Below are 14,389 nucleotides of genomic sequence, written 5' to 3' on the forward strand. Positions count from 1 at the left end.
TTAAATTACATCATTATGGAGTCAGAGGTCACTCCCTGCAATACCTCAAATCTTACCTTACTGACAGGCTATATATATATAAAAAATATAAATATATTTATATTTATAATATATATATATATTTAGTTATATATATATATATATATATATATATATATATATATATATATATATATATATATATATATATATATATATATATATATATATATATATATATATATATATATATATATATATATATATATATATATATTTTTTTTTTTTTTTTTCAACGAATTTTACACATTTTCAAATTTGAATAAAAAACACACCTTTCAGATATAATCATTCAATGACACTTTTCTAACACATTAGCATATAATAAAGGTTCGTAACTTATGGAGTTTCCAAAACATCTTTGTTTTTCCTAATACAAATATTCAAAGTTCCCCCCCCCAAAAAAAAAATTATGCAAATATGTCATGTTTATTGCTATTATAAAATCAATAAATGAACTTAGGAAAAAACGAGAAGTTGCGAGTTTAGAAACATACACTTTATATATAAGGTGTAAGTTTCATATAAATTGATTAAAAAATGAAAGAGTTATTCAAACGTTCATGTTAGTTGAAAACATTGAAAATAAATACGAAAATAATAAAGTCTAAGGTGCTACCATCTGTGGCTGAGGTTCACATCAACCAGTTTTCTCCAAAATTGGCACCCTTACAGATAGGCTTATGTATAAGTCCGGTGTATAAGTTTCATGCAAATTGTCGGATAAAAAAAAAAAAAAATAATCATTTTTTTAACTTATTATTTTCTAATAAAGCTAATTAAAATATTTGTTTTAATATATGCTATTGTGATAGCTGAGAGTCATAAATATGAGTTCAGTTGACACTTGTGTTTGATAATCGTTTTTGACCATCTTGGAAAAATTTTGACACCTACTTCAATATTTTTTTCTCCCTTCCTATTTATGCTACGATGCTGAGACTTGGGCCAGATGAAACTCTTTTCATGTACAACTTGTCAAAAAAGTTTGATTAAAATCGAACCAGTTTTCATTTATTGCATATTTTGGGCCAATTTGGAAGTAATGCCCCCTTTAGCCTCGGTTAACCCAGAGAACGAGAGAGAGAGAGAGAGGGAGAGAGAAAGAGAGAGAGAGAGAGACAGAGAGTAAATCTTTACCATTCAGGATTATGATCTGTTACTCATCCAATGTGATCACTACTGACTGTTACTCATCCAGTGTTAGCACTATTGACTTTTACTCATCCTATGTTAATACTATTTTTTTTGCAGAGATATTCCTGCGCGGGCCCTAAGCCTCTGGCTGGCCCACTAAGTGTTGCTTATTTCTGTTTTACTTGGGCGGAGTATGAGTATGTATGACTCGTATGGTCGCTTCAGTAAGATTTTGCCATATGTGCTTAACAACTTCTTCTGCTCTGTTGAATCTAAGTTGAAATCTTAATGGGTTTGTAACTGTGCTCTGTGTTAATGTTCCAGTGGTCTGTCAGTCATTTCACCACAGTGTTGACATTTCATCTCATCTTCCGGAACATGTAAGCCTATTAACACTACTGATTCATACTCATTCATGTTATCACCACTGACTTAGTCATTTAATGTTATCACCTCTGACTTAGTCATTCAATATTATCACTGCTAATCATGCTATGTTATTACTACTAACTGTTACCGATCCTTGGTTATTGCTGTACTCATCATGTGTTATCAGAGTACTGACTGTTACTTATCCTATGTTATCATCACTGACTGTTACTTATCCTATGTTATCACCACTGACTGTTACTTATCCTATGTTATCACCTCTGACTTACTCATCCTGTGTTATCACTGCTGACTGTTACTCCTCCTATGTCATCAACCTGCACATGCATCAACCATGATTTACCTGTTACAGTCATCACTGCAGCACCCTTACTCACATAGTTATACTCACGTGTGTATACTCACTACATTGTAAATTAAAGTTAATACTCTAGATACTTTGCCTAAAATATGCAAACTAGGACCTAAGCCAACACATACCAGGAAAGAAATTGAATAATAAAAATATACGATAAATTGTAAAAAAATAGTTAAAAGTTCACACTAATGCAGACATGAAGTCATAAGGACGTGGTTGAAAATTAGACACCCAAGCCAAACATCTGAATATAGTGTAAGTGACGACTCAGGACGTCCCTTCCTTGAAGGGTTTAGGATGGACCTAAGCGTCGTTACTTCCTCTGTTTTCAGAAGGGTAGGTTGGGAGTCTTCACATGTATCATTCTCATTTTTGCCGTGACGTGTAGAATGGTTATGGAAATATAGTGAAACCTTATAATGGGATCGAACCTGCGTCGCTGAACTTCTCAGGGATGCATTTTCGGTCCCATCATATGGCTATAATTTGTTTTTAATATAGATATACCACATTTTTTATTTAGTTGAGTAATAGAATACATTCTTGAGGGAACTACTATGAACCTATTTCAGCAAAAATACATGATCTAGAGAGAGGATCAAAGCTCCTCATCGCTCGGTCATGGTAAAGGTCTGGGGCTTGTCGGGCTTGTAGAGCACCCTGAACACTGGGTCCCACACATCGTACTTGTACTCCAAGTTATACTTCGAGAACATCTGAAAAGAATGTTTATTAAGGAATATATAGAGTATATGATTCTTTTCATTGTTCTTGACTGTTTGTTATATATATTTGTTTAAATGGAATGGATCACATCAATTATCTTACATGGAAAATATTGGAACTGGTGCTTTACTGCTGGTTCTAATCGCCTCTAAAGTTATAATTATCAGCCAAGATGTGATAAACATAACATTTTAGAAGACAGTTTAACGTAGAAATATACTTATATCATGTTTTATTAATATATATAAATAGCTTATTAAGACCACAATGACTAATAGTCTAGCTGCACTAAATGTCATAAAAACTTTCCTTAAGACATTAGTGAACAAGGTAGTGTAGGACACAATAACTGGGTGGCCCTGACCGATACAGATCTTGGTTCACCTCCCTGGTACTAACCCTGGCGAGTAGCACGTAGATCTCCTGTTCGGCCAGCCTCCGGCCCACACACATGCGGGTGCCCACGGAGAAGGGGATGGAGGCGAAATGGTTAGTGGGACGGTCCGGATTGTCTCTCAGCCAGCGCTCTGGTATGAACTCTGTCGCCCGAGGGAAGTATTCCTCCCTCATGCTGGACTCTTCAATGCTGACGTATATGTGAGTCTGCCAAAGAGGAGGATTGTTGAAGCACAATGACGTATTCGTGCACGATTTGATAAGAATAAAAATGGTGCTTATGTTACCGTTAGTATGTCCCAAGGATTATTGTGATTGTTCAGATCAAGGTACAACTGGCTGAGGAGAAGCAAGAAGAATATCTGAAGTACAATTTTAACTTGGCTGTTGACCGCCAAGTCCAACTTCGTTTCACATGGAGTAAAGTAAGAGTTGAGAGGATGGTGGAGAGGAGACATTCATAACAGTCAAATCTCTCTACTTTGTCCAGAAGATGTGAATGGTGTTGCCTTCGCCAACATATTCGTGGTGATACTTTAGCTTCAGGGAAGCCCAGTTCTTCTTTGTTATGTGTTCTTCAATATCACTGAGACTTTTTTTTTGTCAAAATAGAATTAATAAGGTGTTCTACTGGTAGAAGTTTCAGGTTTGTAAAAAGTGGGTGAGGTGATGGCAGCCATCTCATACTCGACGGACTGCACTGCAATTTGTATCAGATTATAATGTAACGACAAGGAAGGCAAAAGATAAGCTCCTAATACTTGAATATTTTAATATTAGGAAAATAAATTTGGCAACAAAGGACTTGTATACAAACATTTATCGAGTAATGGAATTACTTAACCGACAAGAGAAAGAGGAGAGGATACGCAGTCATCGGCAATGCAAGCATCACCAATGCACGCTATAGTCTTACCCTAAAATGAGGTGGATGTTGATAAAAAGGAACACGAGTTGCTAATTCTAAGCAGACCAAAGAATGGGTATAAAAGTATTGGAATGGAAAACTCTTACTGTAGAAGATAAAATGTGAGACAAAAACAAAAAAATTCTTCAGTGTTTATTTTAACAAATCACTAGAGTGGAGAGTACAATAAATCAGGAAAACAGAAAATAGTAGTCCCTAAAGTCAAGAAATTGGACTGAATTAATCACAAAAAGCTGACTGATGTCAGAAACATAAGATGCCTCCTCTCTTTCTGTATTATGATTCATAGACTGTCTTCCAACTTTCTGGTAGTACACATGTGTGTGTGTATTAGGTGGGTGGGTGCGAAAAGAGGGCATGGGGTGGAGGAAGGGAAGGGGTGCCACAGAAGGTGAAGTAAGTAAGTAATTATCAAAAGAAGGCCCCAAACTGGGAAGGCTATGTAGCACCATCAAATGTGCAGAATAATCAGAGGGCGTTAAATATCACCAAGGATGCCAATATGAGAACAGAAACGCATAAGGCGAACGATATCAAAAGTATCCGATTCACCAAGAATTCGATCGATGGACAAGCGACCGCGAGGGACGGTCGGAAAACAAGAAACACGCTCGTCCCGGAAGCCAGGACATTCAACAAGGATATGCATGACCGTAAGACACAGAAGATGAAATAAATGACAATACTCACCCCAGCATTAACTCTGTAGCCCTGAAGTGTTACGGGCTTGTCGATCTGACGGGACACAATTGGCGTTATTGGCTGCAGCCTGAAGCAATAAAAAATGGTAAAAATTGTCAACTCTTTGATATAAATTTGTTTAAGGTTCATCATCCTCTTTTTACTTTTATATTTCTTTCATGTTCTAATGTCTAATGCTTATATGAAATATTTACAATTAGTAATTACTTTTGCTTTAATTAAAATTTTTGTTTACCGAGTCGTAAAGTTTTCAAAGATTATCTAAATATTTATATCTTATCTGACGCTGATATCTATCAACCACTTCAAGGTGCAGTCTTCAAATTTTTATGTTAGATATCGTAATGTTTACCTTAAATATAGACTTGTCCAATTTGAAATTCAAATTCAGGATGAAAATATGTAGATAATTAACTTTGCTTCAATAGGTTCCCTTTATTCCAATCACTCCTAATTAATTAATATGTTTCTTCTCTTAACTCTGCTAAAACTCTCTCACTGTAATGTCTCTCTCATCTGACATCTCACATCTTCCTCACCTTAGTGCCTCCCTCACACAGGCTTTGGTGTAAGTGAGTTTGGCGATATGATGGGTGGTGAGAGTCTGGCTCCCGTCTCCCAGTACCTGGTCCAGCTCCTGCTGTAGTCTGGCCTGCTTGTCTGGGTGTCGGGCCAGGTTGTACAAGGTAAACACCGACGCCATCGATGTCTATGGAAAGACTTACATAAGTGGTCTTGACTGCCATATAACTTGGCAATGACGAGAGAATAAGATCTTTATTCGAAAGATAGTTGAATACGAAAATAACATGTGTCTCACTCCAGCTTTAAAGGTAAATAAAACTTTGTTCAAACAGTGTAAGTGGTGCAATTAGTTAAAGAATACCAGGGAAAATTAAATATTTGAAAAGCAAACGTCACAAATCAAGAATGAGCAATCCGTTTTCAAAACAGAAAATCATCTGCAGATCAACTAAGATAAGATTTAGTACATCTATATATAATGCTTAAAAGCATTATATATATAAGGAATTTCTATGCATGTCTTTCTCTGTAAGTATATAGATAATTTATTCATCGACTGATCATCTATGGCAATGGAATATTAGGCATATGTCGGGAAACCGACACACACACAACCACACACACACAAATAACACAGTCTCCCCTAGTCTGTACTCCCTTCAGGATGGAAAATGGGAGACTCCGTGACGTCATCGACTCCGTGACGTCATCGTATATTTACATTATGAAACATTGTTAATAGATTAGTTTATTATCTAGAGTTAACAAAAAAGTATTCAATAAGAATGATTATAATTATTTACACAGTATTGTAGCAAGGTTCCCTTGTTAATGTAAAATTACTTTGAGTGAGGAACCAGAGCATAAGGGCGTTGGCCCGGGAGGAAGGCGTCCACATACAGAATAACAACAAAACAGGGGACGAGCCTACCACGCTGTCTTAACTGGTGTAACAGCTAGACACCCCATTTACTTGTCATCACCAGCAACACAGCTTAACAACATTACAACAACGACTGTATCCGTCTACCAAGTATTGTATATTATTCGAGTGCACTGATTAATATAAATAAGTAGATGGTTAGGACGTAGGACATCCCCAAATACAACGTACGTGTACCCCATTACAACCCTCACAGTTCATGTCATACCTGTAATTGATATGTTTAGGGAACTTTGATTAATTCCTTGCATCCCATACAGGTAAATTGTGAGAGAAGCATCAAGAATCTGTGCAGACAGTTGGTTCATACACATAATTAACTACTTGTTTGCCAAGCCTTTTCCTTCCCACCAGCCGCCATTACGTGGCACAAAGAGGCAGGGCCACACCCATCTTGAGGCTACACCTACACGTTTTACTAGGCCCATTCTACTGGCACAGCTAAGACATTATATTAGTAGCAGTAGTTATAATTAATTATTATATCATAAGTAGTTTAGACCACCATATGTGGTACACTATATAATGAAATAACTGAAATAATAGTTTTAAAGGTAAACAATTGGTAGTTTAAGAAGGAGCCATAACAAAGTGGTTTAGGCTACCAATTGTCCCTCCCAATAGTGTGTAAGAAGATTTCAGGCAGTTTACCAGTACATACAGTCCACTTAATTAATACTTACTTACTAAGAAAATAAATAAGACATAACTTTATTTTATTAAATCAATTTGAAAAAGAGATTAGCTGCCTAGAATTTCCCCACATTATTTGGTCCTACGGAACCGGATTATTTAGTTCTTTGAACTAGATATTATACATACATATAGTGCTAGTGCAATATTACCTACACATTATAGCAGGAAGACACTGCTATATTTTTTGCATATTTTCTAGCCTAACTTTTCAATCTCATAGCAAACAGAACTTACAACAAGCACTATTATTGTTCTGACAGTATCAAAGGAACAATTGTGTTTTTTCATTTCATTACAAGAGGTTGATAAGAGGCTACTTTACTTATAAGTTACTTATATATGTTTTTTTGTAATTATTGCATTATTATTGCCATTACTGTAACATTTACTGCATGCCACATCATTTACTACTAATTCTTGCACAAGGGTAGAACATTTTAGGCTGGTGTTGTACAGCAACCTAGTCTAATTTATTGTGCTAACCTGGTGTAAGAGTAAGAATTTTACACTTGTCTAGAGTTGAACACATATTACAACCTAGCAAGTACATATTTTTTATGCAGTATTTAAGACAACCCGAGTTGTGTTGTCAATATGATATCAATATAACATTAGTACAATTTAACTATAATCATTTCACCTTTGAGTGTTAACCTGTGTCTCTGTACCAACCAAGAGTGATAATGATGGGCTAACTTGCGGATACCAGCATTGATACAGGTCTACCACTCAAATTATAGTGTGTATGATTTTACAGTGTATATTTAAATATAGTCTATACGACTAACAAGTACTTCCAAGATGTCTACTGTCACAAATGTCCAAATAACCCTCACAGGATTGAGGGATCATTTATCACGGCAGATTAGCACATGTGAAAACATGAGTAAACAAACTCCAGTTAACTATAAGTAACTGTAGTAACTACGTAGCTACGCTTGGAGTAACTACGTAGCTACGCTACGAGACCAACGTGATCACGCTGCGCTCCTCACTCTAAGCTGTATATCAGCCCTTATACTATTGCCAGATGATGTAGACCGCCACCCACAGGCAGCTAAGTACATGGAGTCCTAGCATGTTATAGCAAAACCAAAGTAACCGACCAAAATCAACTCATTCCATCTCAATTAAGTTTCAAAACATTCCTCTACGGCTGTGAGTACCAGTGCATGCTGCCGCCACCGCGCTGCCTGACGCAAGTTTCTTCACAATATATACCCCCAGTCCATTCTAACCAATCATGTCTCCTAAACATGGGGCTGTGCAGAGAAAGAAGGACAACAAACCCCTTAACAAGGCAACCATCCCGGCCAACTCAAACAATATTCGTATTTCTCCGTCTGGAAGCTCTGGGGTCCAGGGCAGCGGTGCTGCCCTCCCCTCCACCCCTTTGAGCAAGGGAGCAGAGACATCTCAACCCTCTCCTATGGACATGCTAGCATCCCACTATAAGCAACTCAAGCGAGCTTCCGGTCCCTCACCGGAATTCTATAACTGGGCCGAGAATCAGTGGTTCAAAAAGTTGTGCCAAGTCCTCGAGTCTCAAAATGCTATCATCTTGAGTCTTCTAAATGAGAATCTAGCGATCCGCGCTAATCTCCAACAACAACAACAAGAAATAACCCTCCTCCGCGAGGAAATTAGAAACTGCAAGGCAAGCCAAGACCAACTACAGCATGATTTAAATGATCTCCGTGAGGAAAGCAACCTTCTGAAAACTGATGAAGCCATTAAAAAACAGGAGGAAGCCCTCAACAAAATGACTGCATGTATCAGTACATTTTCAGCCCAGCGTTCTGTCTCCCAGGATGAACAAGACCAGCAAAAGCTGCTAGACTCTGTTATAGTGTCGTCCCAAGATATACCTGTGGAACATAAAAGACAAATTGCAGCTCATTCTAAACAAATCTGACGTTATTGCTGCCTACAGAGTAGGCAAAAAGAATCCATCAAGTCAAAACCAACGGAAAATTCGCCTGAAGCTGTCTTCCCAGTTCACGAAATCCAATCTAGTCCAGACAGCTGTAGCCCAACGGAAGGGATTATACATCAACGAGTGCTTGACTAGGAACAGACAGCACCTCCTCTACCGCCTGCGTCAAATCCGTCAAAAAAACCCAGATGCGATTCATCAGTGCTTCGTTAGAGATGGACTGATAAAGGTGAGAAAAATCGCAGAGGGCAAAATGTTCACAATTACTAAAGAAGAGAACCTCAACGCTTTCCTCTCCCAATGTGGTCTGTCTCAGCTCATTATCACTCCCAGTGAATTAACTTAATTAACCCCCTGTCAACTAGTGGGGCTAGGTTTCCTAAGTCTCATTGTTTCATTTTCTGACTTAATTTTTAACTTACTCTTAACTAGTCATTTACTGAAATTATTTAATTGAGTGCATAAATAGTTCTTCAGGTCTTATTAATTATACAGTCATAACTGAACTATTTATAGTTAATAATCATTAGCTTAAATTTGCCTATGCTTATTATTCAACTTTTCTTTGATTCCATTTATTACCTAGGTTGCCTAGCCTCGCCATGCTCCCTTACTCCATTGTACCCCTGGCTTTGCCTGTATCTCAAATTGTAAATTGTTACTTACAGTGTACCTGAGAGTACTATTGTAAGCAATCTACCTCATTTTTCATTTTTGCTCAATTTGTTTTTGTATTGCTTAGTCTTGTTTATATTTTTGTTTTGTATTTCTATATCTTGTGTTTTGTATAGTCCATGTTTATATGTTTTTTCGTTAATCTCATTTATTACCTAGGTTGCCTAGCCTAGCCATACTCCCTTACTCCATTGTACCCCTGTAAGCCCCTTTTGAGTTTGCTTTGTTCTGTATTGTGTACATCTTTTTCCCTAATTTATAGCTTATTTCTACCTTGTTATTTGCCTTTCTTCCCTTGTTTTTACTGCAATCAGCTTTTTTTATGCAGACAAGTATAGACCCTGAACTTAACCTCTTATCCACTATCTATGACAATTATCACTTTAATGATCTAAATTGCAGATATTTTGCAGCACATGATGTAAACAATGTATTAACTCATAATCACAATATCTCTGTAATCAATTTGAACGTTAGATCCCTAGGTAAACACTTCGATGATGTTAGTGCCTTGATTGAAGCTATTGACAACAAATTCTCTTTTATTATACTTACTGAAACATGGTTGAAAGAGGATACTACTCAGCTCTTTAACATGCCTAACTACTCAGCAATTCACAACTGTCGTCAAATTCAGAGAGGTGGTGGCACTGCTCTTTACTACCACCAAGAACTAACATGCTTAAAAGAAATTAGAACCAGAGACTGCTATGGGGAGTATATCTTCGCCAGCTTCAGAGTCAAGGGTGCCGAGTCTGTCCTGACTGTGGGTGCAGTTTATAGAATTCCTAACACTGATGTGTCCGAATTCAACTCAAACCTTAGAAATCTAATACTTGATAACAGACTGAACAAAAACCACCTAATTATCGCAGGGGACTTTAATATTGACCTCTGCGAGCCTGAACACCCCACTGCTGTTAGCTTCCTCAACTGTATGAATTCTTGCTTCCTCATACCCTTAATCACTAGACCTACTAGAATCACTGATAGCACTGCCACGACGCTCGATCACATCTGGACAAACATAACCTCTCCGCTTACTTCAGGTATAATCACCGATAGCACTACAGATCATTACCCCACATTTCTCTTAACTAACATTAGCAAACCACCTCTTGAGTCAAGAGTGATACGTTTTAGACTACACAATGAAACTGCTATAGACAATTTTATAACTGCTGCTGATAATGTCAACTGGGAGTCCGAGTTAGGTAACATAGTGGACATCAACCTTGCAGTACAATCTTTTCTTCAAAAAACTCTTAGCCTTTATAATACCCACTGTCCTATGCTTACAAAACAAGTCACAACCAAAAGGCTTAACAATCCCTGGCTTACAAAGGGAATACTTAAATCTATTAATAAAAAAAAGACCTTGAGAAGAAGTATAGGTTAGGAATTGTCTCCAAAGAATTCTCAAAGAATTACTCATTGTTGCTGTCTAAGATAATTAGACGAGCCAAAACTAAATACTACGAAGATAAATTTACCCAAATAAAGAGCAACATTAAACAAACTTGGAGAACAATTTCTCAAATATTGGGATCAAAGAAGTCTTTAAATAACAAACCGACTCTCCTGTCTAATAACGATGGTCAGCTTTCAGCCTCTGATTCTGCTACTGAGTTCAATAGGTTCTTCTCTTCCATTGGTTCATCCCTTGCAAATGATATTCCATCTTCCAGTACAGACATTAATTACTATCTTTCAGGTAACTATCCACAGTCTCTGTACCTAAAGCCTATTAATTCCACTGACGTCAATGAGATAATCCTTTCCCTTAAAACCAAGTCTGGTGCCCTTGAGGAGATACCAACTTTAATTTACAAAAAAGCCTCCAGATCTTTAGCCCCTGCTATTGCTTTGCTCTTCAACAAGTCACTTGAACTCCAAACCTTCCCAGATATTCTAAAAAAAGCGAGAGTAACGCCTGTCCACAAATGTGGTAATCTCACAGATGTTAACAACTACAGACCTATATCTATCCTGCCAAACTTGTCAAAAATTTTTGAAAAACTAATCTATAAGCAGCTTTACTCATATCTAGCCAAACTCAATATACTTAGCCCTTGCCAATATGGCTTCAGACCCAAAAAAAGCACTAACGATGTTAGTATGCTTAACTCGATTCATACAGCTCTTGATAAAAATGAGTTCTCTGTTGGGTTGTTTGTGGACCTGCGTAAAGCTTTTGACACTGTCAACCACCAAAACCTTCTTCTTAAATTACATCATTATGGAGTCAGAGGACACTCCCTACAATACATCAAATCCTACCTTACTGACAGGCTCCAATATGTTTCTGTGAATAATACAATTTCTCCCACCCTACCCATCAACATTGGTGTTCCCTAGGGCAGCATACTTGGCCCTCTCCTCTTTCTCATCTACATTAATGACCTTCCAAATGCCTCCCAACACCTCAAACCAATTCTATTTGCTGACGACACAACCTTCATTTACTCCAGTCCTGATCCCCTTGCTCTAAATGCCACAGTAAATACTGAGCTAAATAAAGTCCATCTGTGGCTAACTGCCAACAAACTCACCCTTAACATTGACAAAACCTTTTATATTCTGTTTGGCAATAAATCCTCTAATCAAATAAATCTCAAAATAAACAATACCCAAATTTGTAACAAATTAGATGGCAAATTCCTTGGCATTCTCATTGACCACAAGCTTAATTTCCAGGGACACATTCTAAACATATCAAAAAAAGTTTCAAAAACTGTGGGCATTCTTTCTAAGATCAGATATTATGTACCACGCCCTGCCCTGGTGACTCTCTATTACTCCCTTATCTATCCATATCTCAACTATGGTATTTGTGCTTGGGGCTCTACTACCCAAAATCACTTACGTTCTCTAATTACTCAACACAAAGCTGCTATTAGGACAATATCCAATTCTGGCCCCAGACATCACTCGGTACCCCTACTTAAATCTCTGAATATGTTAGACATTAAGTCACTGCACATTCTCTCATGTGTATTATACATATATAAAACGCTAAACTATAATGCCAATCCTGATCTCAAAAGCTTCATAGAAGGTTGTATCAGAACCCATGAGCATCACACCAGAAATAAATACAGTTTTGATATTCCTAGAGTACGACTTAATCAAACTAGAAATGCTCTACAAATCAAGGGGCCCAGAATGTGGAATGACCTTCCCAACCATGTTAAAGACTGTACCTCTCTCAACCAGTTTAAGTTAAAAGCGAAGCTATACCTAATAAATTCCCTGTAACCTACCTTACCCTTCTATTGTCAACCAATGTCTGTTTTTTTCTTTAAAGAGCGCTGTTTGTCGACATAATTGTATTTGTGCTGCTTTTTCATCTATGTTTTCATTTCTTGTTTTCATTCTACTCATTATGCTCAATTAGTATTAAGCTTGTCATTTAAGTTTATCATGCCCGAAACGCTTTGCGTAATAGTGGCTTTAGGCATTGTATGTACTAGCTATACCTATAAGTTAAACAATCCTTGTAAATATTTATTGTATGTATGTACCTTACCTAAATAAAATTGTATTGTATTGTATTGTATGTAGCATTGGAAAATTATCTTAAGCTTACACGGAACAAATATGACCGTGTGTTGCAACAAATGAAAGAATATCAAGTTTTACTACAGAATACCAGTGTTGGTGGAGAAACACTACAAGATGTTATACAAGAACATTCCGATTATGAAGCTACAATGTTCACACAGTTGCAATACTTTGATGATATCATACATGCCCATAAAGCCAATATAAATATTGTAACCACAACTTCCCAGAAACAGACAGCACCAGAAGTCAAATTGCCATCACTTAGTTTACCAACTTTTTCTGGAAGAGAAGACGAGAGTTGGGACGGTTTCTGGAGCAAATTTGTCGATTCTGTGGATTCTAATACTAATGTGCCAAAAACAACAAAGTTTACATACTTACAGAGTGTCTTGAAGGATGAAGCGTATCAGGTAGTCTGTAATCTAAATCACACAGATGATGATTATGACAATGCAGTGCAACTCCTGAAAGATAATTACGCTAAACCTGAAAGGACTATCAGAATTCTAACACAGAGACTGTTAGACATTAAACCTCCAAATAATACTGCAGTCTCACTCCAAACCTTCAGATTGGAGCTTGAGTCCATGCTCAAGGCACTTAAAAATAAAGTGAACCTGGATGAGTCAGACTGGATAATACAAGTCCATATGACACGGAAATTACCCAGGGACATACTGGATAAGTTGTTTGTATTAGTAGGTAAGTCATCCTTGACTGTAAATGAGATTACAAAGGGTTTACAAACCATCATAGAACGAGAAAGAGTTAATCCAGAAGAAAAACGACATCTAAACCTACGTCTGCTACTAATAGTAAACAACAGAGTACAAACAGTGCTCCAAACAAAGCTAAAACATCTTCGCCCTCCACAAAGTGGAATCAGGGCAGTGTAGGAACATATGCAGTTGGTCCCTCCAAACCTACAGTTAACGCGTCACCCAAAACGGTGACTCCTCAAGATACTGTTAATGTCTGGAGACCATGTGTGTTTTGTGAGCAATCACATTCCATGTACAATTGCAGACGCTACCCTGATCGTGCAACACGCATAAAACGACTCAAGGAGTTACATAGATGTAGCAAGTGTATAAGGGAACATCATCCCGACAATTGCACAACAGTAATGCGCATCTGCACTAAGTGCCATAAGGGTCAACACCATACTGCACTTTGTGGGGACACAATAATAATAATAATAATAATTTTTATTTAGGCAAAGGTACATACATAAAGAGATTTTACAAAGTTTGTTGGCTTTATAGATAAGAGCTAGTACATACAATGCCTAAAGCCACTATTACGCAAAGCGTTTCGGGCAGGAAAAAACACTACTGACTAAAGCTTAAAACTAATGGGTAAAAAGAAAAA

At 37.2% G+C, this 14,389-nt stretch overlaps 1 protein-coding gene across 1 annotated transcript in view; it reads right to left on the bottom strand.

Annotated features, from left to right (window-relative positions):
* Positions 1–315: 315 nt before the first annotated feature.
* The window catches only part of LOC123760571 (probable cytochrome P450 49a1), a 38,573-nt gene continuing 24,499 nt past the window's right edge, over positions 316–14,389 (bottom strand). The window contains exons 8-11 of the mRNA XM_069328219.1: positions 5,216–5,385; positions 4,665–4,743; positions 3,050–3,253; positions 316–2,640 (exon numbers count right to left, since the gene is read on the bottom strand). Of these exons, the coding sequence (XP_069184320.1) occupies positions 2,533–2,640; positions 3,050–3,253; positions 4,665–4,743; positions 5,216–5,385 (561 nt within the window). The 3' untranslated portion in view covers positions 316–2,532. The remainder of the gene's footprint in view (positions 2,641–3,049; positions 3,254–4,664; positions 4,744–5,215; positions 5,386–14,389) is intronic.

This window comes from Procambarus clarkii, chromosome 21, assembly GCF_040958095.1.
Source record: "Procambarus clarkii isolate CNS0578487 chromosome 21, FALCON_Pclarkii_2.0, whole genome shotgun sequence".
Lineage (NCBI taxonomy): Eukaryota > Metazoa > Arthropoda > Malacostraca > Decapoda > Cambaridae > Procambarus > Procambarus clarkii.